General features: G+C 41.1%; 2 protein-coding genes across 4 annotated transcripts in view; both read left to right on the forward strand.

The window, feature by feature from the left end:
- Positions 1-11,816, forward strand: part of NCOA7 (nuclear receptor coactivator 7) — an 88,759-nt gene extending 76,943 nt beyond the window's left edge. For all 3 annotated transcript variants that reach the window (XM_069851820.1, XM_069851822.1, XM_069851821.1), the window contains exons 11-16: positions 2,540-2,687; positions 7,068-7,193; positions 7,655-7,807; positions 8,339-8,434; positions 9,092-9,165; positions 10,032-11,816. In XM_069851820.1, coding sequence (XP_069707921.1) covers positions 2,540-2,687; positions 7,068-7,193; positions 7,655-7,807; positions 8,339-8,434; positions 9,092-9,165; positions 10,032-10,167 — 733 coding nt within the window. In that variant the 3' untranslated portion in view covers positions 10,168-11,816. The remainder of the gene's footprint in view (positions 1-2,539; positions 2,688-7,067; positions 7,194-7,654; positions 7,808-8,338; positions 8,435-9,091; positions 9,166-10,031) is intronic.
- Positions 11,817-14,462: 2,646 nt separating this feature from the next.
- HINT3 (histidine triad nucleotide binding protein 3) lies at positions 14,463-20,945 on the forward strand. Its single transcript, XM_069851811.1, has 5 exons — positions 14,463-14,612; positions 15,606-15,723; positions 17,047-17,116; positions 17,956-18,082; positions 20,011-20,945. The coding sequence occupies exons 1-5, from the start codon at positions 14,463-14,465 to the stop codon at positions 20,056-20,058; spliced, it is 513 nt and encodes a 170-aa protein (XP_069707912.1). The 3' UTR covers positions 20,059-20,945.
- The last annotated feature ends 1,604 nt before the right edge of the window (positions 20,946-22,549 follow it).

Here is a 22,549-nt window from a genome sequence, read left to right on the forward strand (position 1 = left end):
CTGTGGAGAGGTTGTGGAATCTCTGTTGGACATTTGCACAACTGCAAATGGGCAGGACTGTGCAACTTCTTCTGACTTGGAAGTTAGCTCTGCTGTAAGCAAAACTTGGCCTAGATGATCTCCAGAGTTGCCTTACAACTAAAATACATCCTGCGATTCTGAGATGCTCTCTTCCACCCACCTGCATGAATGTGTTTTCAAATAGATCTTAGCCAGACAGCAGTAACCAGTAGTTTTATTGTTCTTCCAAAGGTATTTGTAGGAATTAAGTAGTTGCCTTTACAGAGTAGGACTGCTGCAGATAAAACACATGGTGCTCAAGTTAAACTTCTTCAGTTAAAACTCAGATTAGGTAGCAAAGAAGTGATCGTGCTGCCCTTTCCAAAGCCTCTGTGAGCAAGTGAAGAGGAACAGGGCATACTGTGTGGCACCTATTGATGTGGGAAAACAGTAGGAAGAAAGTCTTGACTAAATGAGATGATACAGCTTATAGAAGTGCCTTCCATTGCTTTTAGATCTATGCAAACTTGTAAGTAACCATGTGGCTGCTCACAAAGAAGGGGGGGAAACCCTTGGCAATGGGAGGGTTACACTCGTTCAGCATTTTCCAGTGAATCATTGGTGAAAACTATCCCAAAGACTGATTGTTTGCACAGTACTACCTTGGTCTCTCTTGTGTGTGTGTTGCTGCAGGGGAATGAACTGCCGCTGAATTTTTACTTTGATATCAACATTACCTACCTTACTTGTTCTCAATAAAAGGAGGCTGCTGATGCCCCAGGAACTAGTGTTGGGCATTCACAAATTTAGCGCAATTATACTAAAACTGTATTTTATTGTATATATTAAAAGCACTTCACAGGTATAGTTCTTACTTGATATGAAAAAATTAAGCTTTTCTAGAAGGTCTGTTAGCTGTGCACCACAGAAGCATTTCTAAATGTGCAAAGGAGAAAAAAAAACTGATGGCAGTGCTAATTTGTTCCTTTTTCATTATAAAGAGGACATTTCCATGATGAAGCAAAGCCAATCCTTTGTTATTTCTGAGGGTAGTGGAAATTGGATCCACATTTCTTGAGGCCACAGTGATCCAAACCCCTCTAAATGCAGAATCATAAAATAGTTCAGGTTGGAAGAGACCTTAAAGATCAACCAGTTCCACCCCCCTGCCATGAGCAGGGACACATCCACCTAGATCAAGCTGTCCAGTATCTCACTTTGATTGTGAATTAGCATAGATGGCATGAATGGGCAACAACTGAAGGGCTGTTACTTTCTGCAGTTAGAACTGACATCACTCTACATCATTGGTAGGAACATAGAACAAATAAATGTAGGATCAATTGGAAAAAGGTCTCTGGAATTATACTAGTAGCCCTCAACAGAATCCAACAGTGCTGCAACAGTGTTTTAAGATTATTTATTCATAGATAGGAAACCCAAGTAACTTGAAATATAGGGGAGGAATGTCTGAATTTCTCTAAAATGTTTATTGTTTTTATTGCTCAAGGAATTGTCAGACAAAACTTTCTGGTGAATAACTGGAGAAAGATACTTTCTATCTGCCCTCTTTAATTAGGGTTTCTTTTACTTTGCTGGCAATTCAACTTCTTATACAGTGGGTCCACCATTCCTGTTTGAAATTGTATGTGTTGATTTTAATTTTAATATACTGCGTAAATTCCTTCTTTAGAAATTGTTTCACTGTTCGTTACAAATGTTGTCAAAGAACATATCTCTAAATACAGTGATTGAGAGCTGACTACACTTATGGAAGTGCATTCACTGCTGTTACTATATCATTAGTGAAGCTGTCAGCAACTGCTTGTTTTCATTATGCTAACTGAATGAAGTTTTGTAGTTAGTCTCTAACTTTTAGAGGGCAGCTAGAAGTGTGGTGTAGACTTCAGTGGTGATCTCTTATGGCTTGTTCTATGCAGGAGGTCAGAGTAAATAAGTAAAGTGATTTTTTTATGGAGTTTTGTGAGTATGACCCTAATACTAGTCAGTTTGGCTTCTTGATATGAATTGGACAAGCCGCTTAGAATCATAGAATAACCAGGTTGGAAGAGACCCACTGGATCATTGAGTGCAACCATTCCTATCAAACGCTAAACCATGCTCCTTAGCACCTCGTCCACCCGTGCCTTAAACACCTCCAGGGAAGGAGACTCAACCACCTCCCTGGGCAGCCTGTTCCAGTGCCCAATGACCCTTTCTGTGAAGAATTTTTTCCTAATGTCCTAGTTTTACAGTTAGTTTTACAATGTTAGGTTTACAGTGATGCTTTGACTGTGTGTATAGTAAAGGGAGGAGAAAAATATGTTGTGTGGAGTGAAAACAGAGAAACCTTGAAATGCTTGAAGGTGCCAGGTGGAGGGAGCTATGGCCTTGTGTGATATGTGAGCGTGGAAGTACGTGGGTATCCTATTTGTGTGGTTGTCCCTTCTTTGTTATTGGGCCAAATCTCTGTACTATGTGACAGTGCTGTGTTTGTGGACCACTGAGCAGCAGATGTCCCCTTCTCTTCTGTTCACAGGGTGGATCACTTGTACACATTTTTTGTTCAGTGGTCACCAGAAATATATGGGAAGGATGCCAAAGAGCAAGGTTTTGTTGTGGTGGAAAAGGAGGAGCTTGACATGATAGACAACTTCTTCAGTGAGCCCACTACTAAAAGCTGGGAGGTGAGTGCTTTAAGCCTTTACATAAAGCGTGTGCATCTCAAGTGTGCATCCTCTGTTAAGAATCTCTGTACTTGCTCTTTGATGATCTTTATGGTCTTTCTTTGTAACGCTTTCTGCTTCATATGGAAGTGTCCATAAGGCTTGTATCTGTCTCACAAACGGATCATATTCCCACAGCCCTCCTTAGCCCTCCTTTCTTCTCTCTGTAGAAGGAGCAGGCAAACAACTGGGAGCTCTCTGGTGTGCAACCAGAAGTTGTGTAAACATTTTGGTTATGTGATGTTAGCTTTTTTGCAAAACTGTACAGGTGTATGTTGTCAGTATTGCTAAATTTATATTGTGTTTATATGCTCCAAATAAAATTTCCAAAATGTTCATGTATACATAAACACCAACACAGACTCCTATGTGCTGATTAAAATTGATCAGTATGTGGTGATGTGCCAGGCCCTTGATTCTCAGGTGCACGCAGCAGTGCTGCTTGAATTGTGAGATGGATAAGTTTTATCCTCAGACTTTGACTTTTTCATATGGGAGCTTTTGCAATCTGTTTTAACTGCTTGGTGCGCCTATGTTTGTTATCTGTCTGTCTCCTGTGGACACAAAGCCTACTTTTTAATGGAAATACTCTTGGAAATACACATTTTTTTTAATGATATTTCTGAACACTGAAGCACTTGCTGTGCTAAGGATATGGGATAAATTAAAGATAAATGGGATAAATTGAAGAGATAAATCCATAAGTGGGAAATACCTTGATTTAAGAAGTGATCTGAGTATTTGTCTTAATTCTGAACTTGTTTTTTAAAATTCTACTGCCCTTTTTTTTTTTTTAATTCCTTTTAAAATAAGTTGTCCTGTTCAAAAGTGGAGCTTGGGAGTGGAGCTTGTCATTTCAGAGGTAGCAGCGTCATGGCTTATCCCAAATAGAATTTATTTTTACAGTTCTATAGTTTCTTAATGTTAGTTCTTTGTGAACTGCAAGATAAAAAAAAGACTCTCTATTCTTTGTTTTTCTCAGCACTGAGTGTAGTCATATATTGCAGTAGATTTCACTGTTCAGATGTTATTTGCATGCCATTCTCATAAAACCAAAATGAAAGAGGAGGGACAGTGATCCAAAGAACAGAGGTGGGAGAGATCTGGCCACACTGGGAGCTGGGCCTCTCATTGTTTTATTTAAATATATACTGGGAGAAAAATAGTTGGAAAGAGCTTCTAAAGGCGTGTCTGCTTTATTTGTAATATATTCAAGCTTTACGAATTTCAAGTAAATCTGCCGGGAAATCTCTACTGAAAGTCCAAATTTGGGCATGATTACTCTAGTTTCACTCTCCCTTGCAGGGAAACCGAAAGTGTAACTGTGGAGAAGCATATAGGCGGTTTTATCACAGCGTGCCACGGGCAGTAACCATCTGTCATGCTTGTGAACTAGAGCTCTTGCCACTAGAGCAGGGAAGTGTAGTGTATGCTGCAAAATAAAGTGGTAGATGATGAAAGGGAAACAAATGCCTTTGAATATTCGAATTCTTTATTGTGCCAGACCTGCCCAGGAGGAACCTTTTGTGGAGGTATGTTGTTGACTGTGTCCCTGTTTGAATAGCTTGGATACAGCACTTCTGTCCTAGTGAAAAGTGTGCTCTGTACTCGGGTGAATTTGAGCAGGGTATTTCCACCCTGGGTGCTGCTTTCTCAGTCCTGTAAAATCTTCAAAAGATTTAGTAGATCCAGTTTCTGTAGTGCTTGATTCCTTTCATTCCTTTTGGGTGGTCTGTAAATATCTGATCTTGCAAATCCCTTTTTTTGCAATTGTTGACTCTGAACATCATTCAGATGCGCCCCTCAGTTATAGATCTGTGCGGGGTCTTTGGAGTCAATTAACAGCTGTGTTAACAGATTTTCTGTGGTTGCCTGTGTCTTATGAGTTTGGTTGCATTTTGCTACACATACCTGTTGCTGGATGATTTACTGTTATACCTTCCTCCCCCTGTGGAATTATATGATTACTTGAAAATAGACTTCAAAAGAGGAGTTGAGTGCTTTTGACTTAAGATGAAAAAGGTGTTCATTAAAAGAAAAAAAAATGTTAAATTAATGGCCTGGGAAATGAGGAAGGAAGGAAGGAAGAAAAACCATTCAGGAGGTGGAAAAAGAACAAGGATAAAAGTAGAAAGTTCCATTTTCTTTCAAGAGTTCGTTGTTTTTTAAAAAATCTTAATTTTGCAATGCAAACCTTCCCTGATCCAGCACAAGATTCTCTTCAGTCTCAACACCCAGGACTAGATGTCACTGAACCTGGTCTGATGGAGCAGGATGCAGCTGTGCATCCTTCCAGTATTATCAGCCAGGAGCACCTGTATTGCCTGGGTGGGCAGGGGTACGTAACGACATTAATTCTGCAGGCTGGATTTTGTTTGTGGTGTTCCTGCCCTCTTTTCCTAACCCCGCTGTGGTGTTGGAGTGCCAGTGCCTGGATGCCCTGGCTCTGCCTGCCCTGGGCTCAGCTGTCCGCATATGAATGCGGGCTGGATGTGAGTGTATGCAGCAGATATATTGCTCACATCCCACTGGAGAAGCAAGGCATGGCTGTATTTTAGGGCTTTCTCCTAACCACAGTGAGCTCTTTAGGTCTCCTGGTCTTCAAGAAAAGCTGCTTCTTGCTTTGTGGTGTGGCAAATCTGCACTTGGAGTCAGTCCAGTGGATTTCCTGCCTGCGGGGCAGGTGTGTGTAGGACCTCCAGGTGCTTCTTGGCAATTGTCTCAACTGTGATCGTGAAAGTGCAGAGGAGTTATGCAAAACTTGATTCGTGCAACGTGGAAGTCATTTGGAAGCTGTTTTTGCAGGAAGGCATGTGGCTTTCTGCTCCAAGATAAGACTTTGTGGTGATAAGCTCAAGGAAGGAAGGCAGTTGAAGCTCTCCTGGTTGTTTTGTAGCTAGGTCTCCTTGCTTCTCCATTTTTTTCTCATCAGCCCCATCTCTTGAGCTCTCACTGTTCCTCCCTGTTTGCCACGGTAGCACTGAGCCCCAGCTAAAGCTCATCTCACCTCCTGCTGCTGTGCAGAGCTGAGGCTCCTCTTGCTCTCTAAGCACCTCAAGCTGCACTGAAGGGTTAGCAGCTTTCCAGCTGTGCCAGATGATGCTCTCTGCCAGCTAGGAGGCTGAGCACCCCAGTGGCAGCGTGTTGGGAGCCAGGACACCCGCAGTGCTGCTGCCGAGGGGTGAGGCAGCATCCTTCCCTCTGCAGTGAGCTCCAGGTACCATGGGTGCTGCCAGCATGGGAGCTGCTGTCTCACACCATGTGTGGGCTCCAGTTTGCTGCCTATGCCACATGCAGTGCAGAGTTTTTCTTGTCTTTCTCAGCCCCTTGTAGGCTGATGAATCCTTTTATAAGCAAGAATTAAGCATATGGACTCAAATTTTCATTTTGTTTTCAGCTATATGGGAAAAGGTAGTGTGGCTTACTTGTAGTTGCTGCAGAGAAGCATGAGCTTTGTTTTCTAAGTATTTAAGTTCAAACATGACATTAGAAATATTTATATGGACTCACCTTTTAAAATATTAGTGTGCTTTCTTTATAAAGTCTTATGCAAAGGAATAAATACAAGTTTCCAAAGAACTGTTTGATCATTTTTGACTAAGAATGTATTTTATAAAGACCATTACTATTAAAATTAGGATTTTCAATAACTTGTGTAAACTAGATGACACAAATCTTACTCAGTGCATTTCCTGCGGGACAGAACTTTGAAATACTTGTTCCAAGTTGATTTACATTTTTGCTGCATTCATTCTGTTTCAGTTTGTATTTGTGAAACCATGTCTGAGTTAGTAAAGAAACCCAGGAAAAAGCTGTTGTAATAAAAAGGAGAAGGAAAATTTTAATCTTTTTCATACTCTCATGCATAAACACCTGAGGAGATAATTAATTTACTCAACTAGCTCCATGAGAGAAAACGGAGAAGCTTCTGTGTCCTCCTTATTTAGACTCTCTCAAGACATATAGTTCAGATGTGCAGCGTGCTTTTGAAGAAGTAGCTACACTTTAGCCTTCTGACTTGGAACCAAGTATGTCTGAGACCAACCACCTGATGTCATCTGGGTACTTCAGTGTTTATTAATCCCAAAGGACTCTGCAGCTGTAGGAGGTTACGAGGGCACAAAGAAATTCTGGCCGTGTTATCTCAAAGACACCTTGCAGCTAAGAATTTCCCCATTTGGTTAAGGCTTCCTGTACTTAATACAACCATCCCATACACTGGTTTTGCCCCACACAGTGTAACAGCTGAAGAGTACATTTCTTTTAAATTAATTAGCTTCAACAGAGGATTGACAGCTGAAGAGCTGTGCCTTAAGTTGGACACTTGTTATCTTGCCTCAGATCATTACTGTAGAAGAAGCAAAACGACGAAAGAGCGTTTGCAGTTACCACGAAGAAGATGATGATGATTCTTTGCCTGTCTTAAAACATCACAGCGCCCTCCTGGAGAACATGCACATAGAGCAGGTATGGCTAGAGAAACCTTGGGTTTCATTGTTAGCTGTGGTGCTGTCTCTGTCAAGTGTGGGACATTCGGCTTTCTGGAGGCAATGCCAATGCTGCTTAAGAGTTTGGAAAGTTCTTAGTATATTGAGTGTCCTTGCACACGGTCTTGGGTGCTGCAGCACTGCCTCACCTGGAAAGCTTATTTTTATGTTTTGCAACTCTGGAGTTTGAGTCGTGATACCAAGGAGTCGCAACTCTTTCAGTGGTTGGAGAGGATGTGCTGGTTTTGAAATCTCTTTCACGGGTGATGTGAATGCAGACAGTTGGGCTCAGAGCTGTGGCAGAGATGTTGAGCTGCTGGCATCAACTGCTCCTTTGACAGACATTTTTTGGTTTTTGGCTCAGAAGCCCCTGCAGAAGCCTCACCACTTTTTGACCGAACCTGTTGGATATGTAACTATTTTCCCCTGTTTATTGACCAGCTTGCCCGGCGCTTGCCCGCACGAGTGCAGGGATATCCGTGGCGGCTTGCGTACAGTACGCTGGAGCATGGGACTAGCCTGAAGACTCTGTACCGTAAATCAGCATCTCTTGACAGTCCAGTTCTCCTTGTCATCAAGGATATGGACAACCAGGTAAGGAGTGCTTGTTCTGCGGGGATTGAATTGGAAGGGCAACATTATAAAAAACGATCGTTATGAAGTGCTAGTCGTACCACAAAGTGACGTCAAGTAAGACATTAGTGTTATATATTTTCTGCTGCATAAACTAGACTTACAGGCAGAAGCATACGTCAGCAGTAATGGAAATACATCCCCCAGTTTCATAATTGTGATGAGTGCTGGTTCTAACAGTGCCCGTGGAAGTATCTTCCTTAAGTATCTCAGTTAACGAGCTGTCACCAGTAATGCCTCTGTGGAGGTCTAGTACTTCAGTAGCTCCTAGAGTTGGCATTCCTGTTGTGGTTGTTGTCATGTGGCTTTTAACTTGCAGGATACAAAATATTTGCAGGAGTACTTGCTCATGTGAAGTGCTTCAGTAGTTGGTTCTTCTAACATGAAACACCAGCTCAGGTGTTCTTTAGAAAGGATTTTGAAATGTTTGGGTTTTTTCCTCTTGATTTTTGCACTGTCTTCAAATGTAGTTTAATGACTTTATTCTAACAGATATTTGGAGCTTATGCTACACATCCCTTCAGGTTTAGTGACCATTACTATGGCACTGGCGAAACATTCCTCTACACATTCAGTCCGAATTTCAAGGTAAGTGGGTGTTCGCTTTCTCAAATAATATTTTTGGGCGCTACTTCTGAAACATGTATGTGATTTTTATGAAAGCAGCACATGCAAGTTTAGATGTGCTAGCTGCTGATGAATGCAGTTAATCAGTCATTGCTTCAATGCGAAGGTTTAAGCAAAAGTAGCTGTAAGTATCTGAAGTACTAAGAGGACAGTCTGCAAGGGTGAGGAGAGGGTTTTAAGTGGAGTGAAGGGGAGAAGCAGGAAAAAGTAAGAAGTGAACTGTGAAAGACTCACCTTGGAAGGCAGTGATACCAAAAGCAGGGTATAATTTCATGTGTGCTTAGGTTCACTGTGGCCAGAAATGTGAAATAAGAGTGGTACTGAAATATCTGTTAATGTTCATGGCTTACATATTTTTCAATATTGAACACATAGTTGCTTTTTAATGGAATGCCTGTTGATTTAGAGATGTAAGCAGAATTTTAAAAAGGATTACGGTGCATTGTTCGTAGTTTCAAGTATGTATTGTTCTTTTACTTTCTACCTATTGCCTCTTCCCCCTTCAAGGAAAAAAGTATAACCACACCATAAAATACCTGCTAAGAGTTAATCCCTAGTAGTTTTAGCATACAAGAATCCTCACAGTCCAAATACATTTGGCTTTTTTTCCCCTATCAGGTATTCAAATGGAGTGGAGAGAACACCTACTTCATCAACGGAGACACCAGCTCCCTGGAGCTTGGAGGTGGAGGGTGAGTCAATGTTTGGTTTTGAAATTGTGTAGCTAACTTCTTTTTTTTATAAATCAGAATAGGTGCAACGGTAGCTGCCAGAAAACCAGTAAAATGGCTGAACCTATTCTAGTAAATTCAACACTTTGATTTCTGTTATAGACCCTGAGCATTTTCATTGCTTAAACAGGGTGAATGATGCTGGGCAAGATGGTTTGTTTTTTTTGAGATCAGAAATAAAACAGATGTTTTGAGTAGATAACGCATCTCACTGCTGAATGAGTTTGACACTGGAAGATAATCTCTAATGGCAGTTTTGCCATCAACTGCTTCTAAGGATTCTCACATGGTTCTTATTAAATTGTCCTTATTCTGTTGCTGCACAGAGCAAGGATACAGACAGGACTTTCAAAGATCCAGTGGCTGTGAAATCAAGGGCTGCTTGAACTAAAGCCGACTGCAGCCTACACCACGGGGATATCTGGGCATGGTTTTTGCACAAGAAATGTATAAACATCCCTCTCCCTCCTCCTAAATCAGAAGGGGCCTTGTTCATATCCAAACAGCCAGGGAAGGGACTCTGACATATGTGCCTTGGTGTCAGTCACAGCCACAGCCAGCAGTGCAAACAGCCAAAAAATGGCACGGGGGGCCATGAGTGCTCACTTGTCCTGCACTCTGCCCCATGCACTGGTGTGAACAGAAGCAAGGGGACTGCTCTGTGCACTTCTAGGCAAGTGCTTTGCCGGGATGGAGCTCTTCACATTCAGTCTGAGGTCCTTGGAACTACCTAGATTCCTCCTTGCCATTCCTCTGGTTGTTTCTACAGCTTCCAGTATGTTTATTATTACATATAACCTGAAATTTGTCATGTGTTTCCTTTTTAGTGGCCGGTTTGGCTTATGGTTAGATGCAGATTTGTATCACGGGCGAAGCAACTCCTGCAGCACCTTCAATAATGACATCTTATCTAAAAAAGAAGATTTCATAATACAAGATGTAGAAGTATGGACATTTGAATGAAATACTGACTGCCTTAAGGACTGGAATCCATTAGGCACTTAAAAGCTAACTAGAAGGTGCAGGCTGCCTCAAGTTACATGCTTTTTCCTCAAGTTTGTACCAGAGCATGACTACGCAAAAAAAACCCAACCCCAAACAACCAACCCAAGAAAAAAGAGCTGGTTTTGAGAGGCAGTAAGAGATCAGTCTGAAGTGTTTTTTACTTCCTCCTCCAGCACTCCTCCATGGAACATACGATGCTTATGAAAACATTCATGGTGTGTAAGTTGAAAACTTTTTCTGTAACTGTGAAAAAGATCCTGTGGGAAAACTATAACTATCTAGTACATTCCATGTGTGTTTATGTTCAACGTACAAATGCTAACCAAAAATAAAAGGTTACTTTACCAAAATCTATAGCATACTGTTTGCCATGGAAAAGAATCAGAAAGAGGCGTACACAGCACTTAAGGGAACATGTTTTTTAAATATTTTTATTTATTGTTATTGTATAGCAGATTTTTTTTTTGTAAGTGTATGAGCTAAAAGTTTTGTTTTTTTCTTTCAATGTTTCAAATGTCAATTTGATAAATAATTTCTATTCAGGTAGATTTCTTATGCATTGATGTTTATTCTGAATCAATTTATTTGATTTCTGAAGTTAATTTTTATATTTTTATTTTGTAAATGAGATTTGCTTTTCATTTTGCCCTAATTAGAGGGCTTGTTTTCTGGCAGAAACACTTGAGTGCATAATTCTGTTTTGGGGGTTTTTTTCTGAGATGAGAGAGAAGGTGGATAGTGCTTGTTATTAACTCTGCTGCCATCCTGCTAATAGATAATTATTTTGGCAGTGTGTGGAGACACTGGGCAAACTGCCACCTGATGTAGCCTGTATTAGCTCTGTTGCAGTCAGCAGAATTGGGGCAGCGTGCTCCAAGCATCTGCCCTAGTATTATTTGACTGTTTACAAAGGACATTTCTAAGAGAGGATTGTTTTTCTGTATCACCACCAAATGATTCAAAATAAGCCACCCACTGTGCTTTTATGAGCACTTCTCTACAAATAACTGCTTTGTTAAGGAAGAAATGCAATTGAGATTTAGAAGAATGCTGTTTCTCTAACAGGCCAGGTCATGTTAGTGTAATACTTATTTTCTTAGTAATTACATATATGATTTCCTTCCCGAAAAAGACTTGAAGCAACAGGCTGGCTTAGGATTTGCCAGATAACTAAATATTATTCTATGTTTCTCATGAAAATAATCAGATACTTTTACCCTACCCCACTTCAACACTGAACAGAGAAGATTACATGTTGCAAAACTGAAATGTTGGTAAATAGGGAGGGTATGATGGAGGACTGCCAATCTTCACTGTTTGCGAAAGAATTCTGCTTTCCTGTTACCCCATGGTTTCGTTTACAGAATCCAGACCAAATCAACATTAGGATGCTGTCCTGCCCTTCGAATCGAATGTGTCATTGTCCTGAGAAAGGCTGGTTTTATTAGTTGTAGGATGCTTTCATGCATTAAACAGTACACTCCAGTTTTAGAATATTATTAACTGAGTAATGCAACTCTAGTTCCTGTTCTTCCCTTTTTTTAATAGGTTAGAAAAATTAAAGTGAAGAAACAGGCAAGTGGTTTTCTTTCAAAAGCATTTCTAAATCTTAATCCTGCACAGAAATTTCACAGTCTGAAAACCAATGCTATACACAGTAGGCCTGTAACACGCTGCACCTGAGCTTCTCACAGTTCACCTCCATGTGGTCTACTACAACCATAAATAATGTTCTTATTGGTAATGCTGTAAAATATTTTGGAAGTTGCTAACAGCATAACACTGAAGATACCAGGAATACTGTTTGCTCTCTTAAATGGTGGCAGACTACTTAACAATTAAAAAAGACCCAAGCCAAGTTTGACATTTTACATACATTTCACTATTGCTACCTACAACTTACTCCATTATAATATCCTTGTCAGAGCATATCTAAACGCCGTGGTCTATATTCAAAACAGTGTTGTTCAATCAAAATTCTGTGACCATTGAAACTATGATTATTGACTATATGTAATGCAGTGCTATCACAATATTTTCAATAAAGGAATTTATGCATTCAAAAACTTGTTACAGACTTTTTTTCTCTTTTTTTCCACAGACTTTAGTACATTTTAAAGATGAAAGGATGCAGCTTTAATTACAGGTTATGCTGACAAATACATATGCCTCCCCTCAAAAGGAGAATTCTGGCAATATCATGTTTTAGAAACACAGCGAAGGAAGTGGGAGCTTTTGGGTTGGGGGTTTTGTGTGGTATGGCATCTCCTAAAATAAAGCTGTGTTTTGAGGTCACTGGAAGAGAGATTGTGCCAAAAGGCTAAGAAGTACCAGTAAACAGTTGACCTAATAGTTTTCACTGTTTTCTCTTAGCTGTGGTAAATTACATATATATATTCCCTTATCTTTTTTGACCAACTCATTGCCAGAAGTCCGTGTACGTCATTTTTGTATGCATCCTTTTTATCTTGATGAAATGTTGATGTATTTTTCTTTCTGCCTAAGCAAGGCAAAGACACACAACATCTTAAAAGTTCTTAGTTCTTGGCTTTTATTGGTTGTATTGCACACAGAGGTGGCATTAACTAAAAAACCAACTACAGTTATGCATAAAATGGGGCAAGTATGCAATCTGTGAACCTTGTGTTGAGTGAGATGGCATAAGAATTTTCTTAAAGGAAAATCGGGGGAAAATTAATGTCACTAGTAGTTTTTCAGAGGATGGATAAAAGCTTGTTCTTGGAACAAGAAGCATGTGTACTTTAGTGGTACTGAGATAAAGATTTTTGATTCAAGACAGTGTTGAAGTGCGCATTCACAGTAAGGCTTGTGAGTACCCAGGTAAGTGCAGATGTTTGGTTTGGTGCTGACTTCAGGGCAGATTTTGCACTGGATGTTTTGTGCAAAGGGAAACCCAGTTACTTCAGAATAATCCTTGTGTGTAAACTTTCAAGATTTCACTTGCCTGTTTGTAGCAGAGAAAAGGAGCGCATTAGCTTGTAGCAAAGGGATTGCCTTAGCTCTGCAGGCTAGTAAATGTTGGCAAATGAGTTGCTGTGTCCTGTTTATATAAGCAGAGCTTTGCTCTGAAAGAAACACATTTCTGAAAAATCTTAATTCTAAATTTTACAGCTCATTGCCTCTTGAAACACTGTTGTCTGTGGGGCAAGTACTTTGAGCCACATGAATCATAGAATAGTTAGGGTTGGAAGGGACCTTAAAGACCATCTAGTTCCATCCCACCTGCCATGGGCAGGGACATCCCACTAGATCAGGCTGCCCAACGCCCCATCCGACCTGGCCTTAAACACCCCAAGGGCCGGGGCAGCCACAGCTTCCCTGGGCAACCTGTGCCAGTGCCTCACCACCCTCATAGTGAAGAAATTCTTCTTTGTGTCTAGACTAAACCTGCCCCTTTCCAGTTTACATCTGTTCTGCCTCGTCCTGTCACCATAAGGCTTTATAAACAGTCCCTCCCCAGCTTTCCTGTAGTCCCTTCAGATACTAGAAGGTTGCTATAAGGTTTCCTTGGAGCCTTCTTGAGGCTGAACAACCCCGACTCTCTCTGCGTGTCCTCGCATGGAAGGTGGTTCAGCCCTCTGATCATCTTTGTAGCCCTCCTCTGGACCTGTTCCAACCGCTCTGTATCCTTCTGAACATGAATACTGAATGAAGAACAAGAATACTGAAATTCCATGGTGAAGGATTCTGCAGCTCTGCGACTCCCATCTCATGAAGAGTGCAAGGGATTCAAAACACCGATTACTAAGATTTTTAGAAATGGAAGGTTACCTAGCACTTGGAAGTGCCCTCTGTTAGCTTTGGAGGCAATTGGTACAGTGAATATGGCGAAATACGGGAGGGGGCTGACCCGGGAAGCTGTGGCTGCCCCATCCCTGGAGGTGTTCAAGGCCAGGTTGGATGGGGCCTTGGGCAGCCTGGGCTGGGGGGATGTCCCTGCCCACGGCAGGGGCGGTGGAACTGGATGATGTTTAAGGTCCCTTCCAACCCAAACCATTCTATGATTCTGCGATTCCCGTGGCCCAAAGGGCACGGAGCGCTCGTCCCGCAGATAACAGCGTCTCAGGAGGCAACGAGCCGTAATGACGGGGGGAGGAGGGGGGCGCGGCGGGCAGTCCCGCGCGCCGCGCGCGCCGGCTGGCGGGGTAGGGGAGGGGGGAAGAGGAGGGAGGATGGGGCGGGGCGAGGCGCGCGCAGTGACGTCATCGGGGCGGAGGGCGCGCGCGGCGGCCATGGCCGGGGAGGGGGCGGCGGGCGCGGGGAGAGCCGAGGCGGAGGGAGATGGGGAGGGGGCGGCGGGCGCCGGCGGCGGCGACGGGAGATGCGTGTTCTGCAGGATCGCCCGGCGGCAGGAGCCCCGCACCGCCCTGCTGCCCTGCCAGGTGCGGGGGGAGAGCGGGGGGCTGCCTCGGGTCGGGGACGAGAGTGTGCCTCTGCGTGTGTGTCCCTGTCTGTGAGTGTTTCTGTGTGTGTGTGTGTGTGTGTGTAAATGTGTCTGTGCACGGAGCGAGTCCAGAGAAGAGCAACAAAGCTGGTGAGGGGGCTGGAGAGCAGGTCTTACGAGGAGCGGCTGAGAGAGCTGGGGTTGTTTAGCCTGGAGAAGAGGAGGCTGTGGGGAGACCTCATTGCTCTCTACAACTACCTGAAAGGAGGTTGTGGAGAGGAGGGTGCTGGCCTCTTCTCCTAAGTGACAGGGGACAGGACAAGAGGGAATGGCCTCAAGCTCCGCCAGGGGAGGTTTAGGCTGGACAAAATTTAGGAGAAAATTTTCACGGAAAGGGTCATTGGGCACTGGAACAGGCTGCCCAGGGAGGTGGTTGAGTCACCTTCCCTGAAGGTGTTTAAGAGACAGGTGGATGAGGTGCTGAGGGGCATGGTTTAGTGTTTGATAGGAATGGTTGGACTCGATGATCTGGTGGGTCCTTTCCAATCTAGTGATTCTGTGATTCTATGTGTGTCCCTGTGTATGTGTCTGTGTGTACGTCTGTGTGTCTGTATATGTCTTTGTGTGCCAGCTGTCTGTGTGCGGGGCTCAGGGAGGATGGGGTGCCCTCAGGCTTCCTGGGCTCCCCAGCAGGGCAAGGGGAGAAACATTCATCAGGAAGGAAATATCTTGCCGCCCTTAGTGTTGGCACAACAGTTGCAAACTTTAGAGCAGGCCCCCCTGAGGAATCCTGACTGCAGAAGGTCAGCTGAGGACACGAATTGTCCTTGCAAGCCTTTATGTAGCCTGGCCCCAAAATCTTGAGATTTGTGCTGCTTGATTCACGTATGACATTAAGTGTCGCTCTGATATGGGGACGATAGACTTTGTTCCCTGCTCTTTGCCAATATCCTCATCCTAATCAATTTAATATCTTTGCTTCCCTTTTTAGTACGAAGACCTTGTTTGCTTTAGAGACATCAGACCTGGTGCCCCCCACCACTATCTCGTGGTGCCAGTGGAGCACATGGGAAACTGCAAAACACTGAAGGCGGAACACATACCTGTAGGTAAGGCTGTAAACGTATATTTAACCTAAAGGAAAATAATTTTGCACAGACTTAAATACTGTCTTGTTGTCAAGTAAATTGTGCCTTTGAGCACTATTTAGTTGATGAAGTTAAACGTGGCATTAAACGAGTGAATGAGTGTAGGTAGGGACTTGCTCTTCCTGGGAACTTCGTGTGCCGTTCTAGGACATTTTTCTGTGCGGTTCTAGAAAAAACCTTGCCTAGGTGTGTGAAATCTTTTTTGTTTGCATGGAGTATAGATGCCTCTGCAGCTTTCTTTTTAAAGCATTTATGTGATGCTTCACTGTGTTTTCTTAGATAAATATGCAGGTATAAATTGTGTGAAAAATTATAGCAGAATTTTGTGAAATGTATGTTTTAAGATAAGTGCTATTTTATTTTTCAGGAAAAAGGGAGTAAGAGAAGGAGGGAAATGATGGTCCAATAAACTTCAATGATTTTTTAGAAGATAAAATTCTAAAATATTGAAGCTATGATTTCTCGTTGATTGGCTTTTTTTTTTTCCTTAAAAAAAATTGTCCTTAAATTTGCTTCACAAGAAATGTCTGTGTTGAGTAACACAAGAAACTATGACCATACATGCATGAAGAGATTCCACCTGAGGGAAATTTACAGGTGATGCAAGAAGAGAGTTATAGTTGTGTGTTGCAAATCTTGCATCCCTGTATTTCTCTTCTAAACATAGGGTGCTTTTTTCCAGAAACAGCTTCCATATGTGTTTGGCTTCAAGACAGTTCCTTAGATTTTTGCCTTGAGTTTTTGTATGAGAGTAGATTCTTTTCTCAGAGATACAGTAGTGAAACTTTGTCCTAGTAATAAGTAGGACTGAGAGTTTTATTTTGATTTAAATTTGTGTTACATGTTGGAAACTTCTTAGCTTATCATACCCTGCAGAGGACCTACAGATCAAAGTCCTGTAGTTCTGTAGAGATACAGCACTGGAATTAGTATAAACGTCATCATTCTGACCAATCAATATTTGTTGGGTTTTTTAAAAAGGGTGTGGCAATAGTGTGGTTTTGGCCAAAGTTCTTAGAATAATGCAGGCTTAAAAGCATCATTAGCGTAGAAATTGGTAACAGTGGCAATCTTCATGTCAGTAATTGCACAGCACTGTCTTGACAATCTTGTTTGATTATGAGTAGTTACAGTGTTTATATTTTGAAAAAAAAAGAAGCTATTTGTGATCTCATTGTTACCATTTTGTTGAAGTTAATATTATGAAAAATATATTTTTAAAATTAGTTGGTGAAATACGATGCGTGGAATATTACTTAAATGAAATTTATTTGTGTTTAATAGTGAAGAGAATGATGGAAGTTGGAAAAGCTGTCCTCCAGAAAAATAATTTCAGTGACATGAGTGATGTAAGGTATGCAATGGAAACCTTCTGTGTTTATTGAGTATGTTTTTTACTTTCAGAATGGTATTTTAGAGACAGTGGCAACAACTTCCGTATGGTTTACTAATGAAGTTGCGTCTGCGTTCACTTATTGCATGACTTCTCAAGTAGAATGTGTTGGCATTGAATATAAACTCCTTTTTTGTGATTAATTTCTAGTGCAGATTGCATTCTGACTCTGAGTTTTTTTTCATGATGACATCTTGGGACAGGGAGGGCACTTCAAACAATATATCTTAAAGTCTGTTTTTAAGTTACATGATGAAAATACATTCTAAATCCTAGATTCCAGAAGAGTGGTAAACTGTCTTCTGTTCAAGCAGGGCGCTGCATTGTCTTTCAGTCATACCTGCATTCATTTGATTTCAGTGCTGCACCCTTTAGTTTAAGCCAGTGCCCTTGATGGCTGAATTAAATTGTAACATAAATAGTGTAGGGTACAGAGAGCTGAGCCTTCATGATTAAAGTAAGTAGAAACTACATTCATCTCGCGACAGTTGGCGTTCCAGCCGAAAACTAGATATTCTGTACTTCAGATGCATTGTATTTTTGAAATCCAACCTTCTTAACAAAACTATCTTAAATACAGAGATGTGAAGGAGGAGGTTAATGGGCTTCTGAAATAGTTCCCCGAGAACATAGTGGGAACAAATGGCATATTTTTGTTTGTGCCTTTATGTACAAGGAAAATGTGATGAATTCAGAGCTCGATTAATTTGGTCATGTTAAATAATTTGCAATGTTTTACTTCTTCCTGAATTAACATCACCAGTATTTTTTACTTGTTTGCTTGTTTTGCTTTCCTGAAGAATGGGTTTTCACTGGCCTCCATTCTGCTCAATATCTCACTTGCATCTTCATGTCCTGGCCCCAGCCAGTCAGCTAGGATTCTTATCTAGACTCGTGTACAGAATCAATTCCTACTGGTTTATCACGGTAAGTGTAATTCAGGTGAGCTGTTTGGTAGGTTTTCAATTGCGACCTGAAAACATGATGCCTTTCTAACATTTTAACTATTTCTAATAATTCTTTGAGCAATTATTTTTGTCATTGCTATAATTATTAATAGTTTATATTTTGCATTAAGTATTTGAGAAAATCTAATGGTAAGATGTAACTGCAGTGTTTATGCTTATTAAGGGAAATGGAATGACAAGAACATTGACAGTAGTTGTGGATCTAAAGTGTAGCTTCAGTTAATGCGATGTGCTTTTGAGAACATTACAAGTGTTTCTTTAATGTGAAAGAATATATTCAAGTGCGGTGGGCTGTACATGGTACATTCCCTGGTTCATCCAATTTAGGTGAAAACCATGGCCAACTAGTAACCACTTTTGGTTTTCCTCATCTTGTCATCTTTAGAGTGAAACAAGTGTCCACTTTACAAAAGTGTTGTTTGTACTGATTTATGTCAGTAGAGAAAAGCAGTGAGACTGAACTAGTGCTGCCTAAATCGCTATTAGGAAATCTCTCTCAAGGACTGAAGCTTACTGTCATTGCTTTGATGCAGGAAAGAACGTTTTCTTGCAATGTAGGTGCAGCATCCTGGTGTCATTGCACAGCCCCAAAACAAAGGTGCTGAAAAAGGTCTGTCTCATCTAAAGAACACAGAGAGCCTCTTATTTAAAGAGAAAAAACTAGGCTTCTTCACAATAGTACCTCAGCAGAGATCTTGCATTACTCAAAGAAAGCAGATGTCTCTCTGCCACATTGTAGAGCGTCATACAGATATTTGGCCCTCAAATAAGTATAGCTGTATATTTTTACTGCTTGCTAGCTTGGATTAGCTCAGGGAGATCTGTACCAAGTGTGGTTATCCAATATGGATGCACTTCAAAAAATACTTAGCCCTGTTTTCAGGTTGGAAAAAGTTCTTGAGTTGGTTTGGGGCTTTGCAAGTTTTTTAAAAGTTATAATAGCTTGAATGTGATACTTGTTTAAGAATGCAAACCAAGGTTCAGATAGCTTTATTTTCAGCTCTGTGCTTTATTTAGCTTTATTTGCAAATAAAGTGCAAGAGCTACTTCTGTTAAGTTGTTCCTACCTGAAGCAACTGATTGCATTTTTACTCTTATGTGTTTAAAATATGCCGAAATTAAGCTTTTCACCTTTTAACATGGTTCCTTTGGAGATCTTATTAAAACCTCAAGCACTAGTTCAGACTGAAAGATTATTTCAGTAGGACTGGGGAAAAAAAAAGACTAACAGTAAACTGATTTGTTTCAGGAAAGCCCATGTCACTCTCCATGTGCCCAGTTTGGCCTGCTAGGACAATGTTGGCAGAATTCCTTCTGCCCTGAGCCTTTCTGAGGGCTGGTGCTGTTACATATAAAAAATATGTCTATCCCAGTTATGTGTAGGTGCATGAGTGGTGGTACGATGAAAAGTATGTGTCCACATAGTGAAGTAACCAAATGGATGTATATCTCCTGACATGAACCACTTCCGTGAATGCATTCCATCCTCAGCAGCATATCTGGCTGGTGTTTAGCTGCTTGGGTGATGAGAGGCCACAGCATGTCATTCTGGAGCATCTCCCAAAGAACTCCAGGCCTCACAGCTGGGTTGTTCTGAGCTCTGCTGTCTTCTGAGGTCTTTCAAACCACACTACTTTATCTGCTATTTATTTGCTCAAATGTCTTCTGACTTTTATAGCTTGTGTTGCCTTTTCTGATCACTTAAAAGGAGTTTGATGGAAACTGTGAAAAAGAGTCTGCTGTCCAAAGCAATTGCATTCTGCTTCTGTTGTATGCTGACTGTAAGAATGGAAAGTAATGCTTTGTCACTTACTGGTGTTAAAATGAGATTTTCAGTAAACTGAAGGTCCACAGTGTAGTTAATGCATTGCTTTCTCTCTTTCATAGGCTGAACAACTGATTGAGCGACTGCAAACTGAAAATGCTGCCAGTTGAAAGCACTCTTGGCCTTGTGTCAATAAATAGTTTGTTCTTCGTCTTTGAACTCTGATTTAAGGTTACGTGGTTTGATGTTGCCAGTAATACACCAGGATAAAAAAAGCTTTAGTTCCTTATGAGGAAATACACATAGAATTTGTAGCTGCCAACTTAATTCTCCCATTTGGATACTTGAATCCATATACTTCTCAGACAATGAGGCAATGCATTTTAATTTTATATTTGTATATAAATGCATACATAATACACACACGCTCATACTTGCACATGCAGAGAACTTTTACTAGTCAAAGGCAGGTTATAGCAGCAGAATGTATTGCAACTAAGGCAACAAGTTACTGCTGACAGCATGTATGTGGTGCCAAAGTGAATGTTTGTTGTGGAGTCAGGCTTTCATCTCAAAGATGCATTTTTCTGGGATTGCAGGTATTTTTAAAACATTTAAGGTTCCACTTGTATTTGCAAGATATGTTATTTATGCCTAGTTATCAGTAGGTAAATTGCTGAAAGTACACTACTAACTTCCCGGTGCTAAACCACTTTTAATATATTACCCATCTTATTTGCATGACAGTGACCTAGTAAATTTTAATACAATATGTGTCCAAGGTGTGATAATATAACATAGAACATAGTTTAAATGTATGTGTAAGTGGTTGTATGTTGGACTTAAAGATTGTTTCCCTCTTACATGCACAATATTTTAAATTAGTTATTCTATGTTTACAAAAAATGTGAAGAGTTCAGAGGAATTGATTTAATATACCACTCTTCTGCACAGTGGTAGAAAAAAAAAATCAGATTTTTAGATGGTTCTGATACTGTTCTCACTGTAAGTCCTTTGGAGGTTACTAATGTCTTGGCTACATTTCTAAATGAAGTCATGAGAAAAACAGGTCTTCAGTGCAGCGAGTATGTGGCAGGTTTGCACAATAGCAATCCGATTTGAATTTGGGATAGCAGGGACAGCCCAAAATTGGAATGTGTCTGATTGCTTAAGGAACATGCTGAACACTTGCCTTCGCTGTTTGGCTCTGATAGTAATGCCAGTGCTCTGTTCTTCAATACCATATTAAGGCACACTGTTCAGCAAGTTGAGACTCCAGAAAACAGAGTAGATTTTCTTTATTCACAGATCATCCCTCTTTGTGCCTAACTAACAAAGTGCCCCTGGCTGATGCATCTGGATGCAGCTGAGGTGGTGATGGTCTGTTGCACTGCAAGCTTCCCTGAACTTAATCTTCTCAGTGTTTTCCACTGATCCAGCACCTGTTGCCTTAGTGGTACATTGTATTGTAAGATTCTTACAGTAAACTATACATAATACTTCAGAAAGTTCACACCCTTCTGAAGAACGTTTTCTACCCAGAAGAGTTTACACCTCTCTTTGCTGTAAGACCTTGTTCCTGAAGTCTTGTTATTCTTATTATTGGGTGCTCGCATGTCTTTTGCGGCCCTTTAGGGTTATAATTTGTAGCATTAGGTAGGGAGAGTGTGAATTAAAGCCACTGAACTTTTGACTACTTCTGTGCAATAGATTACGAGGTTTGAGCTGGCTCCTGGCTTCATGAAATATCTGAACGTTAAGATCTTTCAAGATGTAATACTGTGTATGTGTTCTGATTTGTAATTAATTTATGTAACTGTACTTAACTGTGAAGTGTAATATTTAAAGTACCAACATGAACTGTTGTCAAAAAGGATTAATAAACAAACAGAATAAATACTAATCTTGGAATGATCTTCCTGAGCAGTGGAATAGTTGACTGTGGGGGTTGACCCTACGTACCTCTTTGCTTGCTTTTCCACCCCCGGCCCCAGTGGGCTGGGGGAGAGAATAGGAAGAGCAAAAGTGAGAAAAGCCATGGGTTGAGGCATAGACGGCTTAATAAATGAAGGAAAGAAAAAAACAAGGCATGTGATGCAAAAGCAATCCACTCATGACCTCCCATAAGCAACCCAGTTGCAAGGGCTATCCCTAGCCCTCCAAAAAAACCTCTCCTCAGCTTTTATTGATGACGTATGGTATAGAATATCCCTGCTGGTCAGTTTGTCCAAGCTGTGGCCCCCTCCCACTTTTTGTCTGCTGGTCGGGCAGAGTAAGAAAAAGAGAAAGTCCTGATGCTGTGCCAGACCCAGTAAATTGTCAAAGGTGCACAGAAGCACAACATACTAGAGAAAGGTCCCACTAACGGCAGTGAGACTGGAACAGTAAAAATTAGGGTAGAATCTAGCTTCCAAACTGAAGCTGATGACCAAGATGAGGAATTCAGCTTGTCTCTGACAGCAGCAGGCAGGCATCAAGCCAGCTGAAACAAGAAAGCGTTAAACAGAGCTACATTAATTACTGAGATGAATGCTCAGTATCTCATTAGTGTATTTTCATCACAGAACTATTTTCCATTTTCCTTCCAAATTGACAAGCATTCTTGGATTCAGTAGATAATTTTTTTAATTAGGCAAAGAAGTATTTTCTGAAAAGCCTACC

This window comes from Phaenicophaeus curvirostris, chromosome 2 (genome assembly GCF_032191515.1).
Source record: "Phaenicophaeus curvirostris isolate KB17595 chromosome 2, BPBGC_Pcur_1.0, whole genome shotgun sequence".
Classification (NCBI taxonomy): Eukaryota; Metazoa; Chordata; class Aves; order Cuculiformes; family Cuculidae; genus Phaenicophaeus; species Phaenicophaeus curvirostris.

Excerpts from the sequence above, each read along its gene's own strand:
- HINT3 (XM_069851811.1), top strand. The coding sequence starts at position 14,463 with ATGGCCGGGGAGGGGGCGGCGGGCGCGGGGAGAGCCGAGGCGGAGGGA. Across the intron at positions 15,724-17,046 it reads GGCGGAACACATACCTGTAG|TGAAGAGAATGATGGAAGTT; the intron begins GTAAGGCTGTAA and ends TGTGTTTAATAG. Across the intron at positions 18,083-20,010 it reads ATTCCTACTGGTTTATCACG|GCTGAACAACTGATTGAGCG; the intron begins GTAAGTGTAATT and ends TCTCTTTCATAG.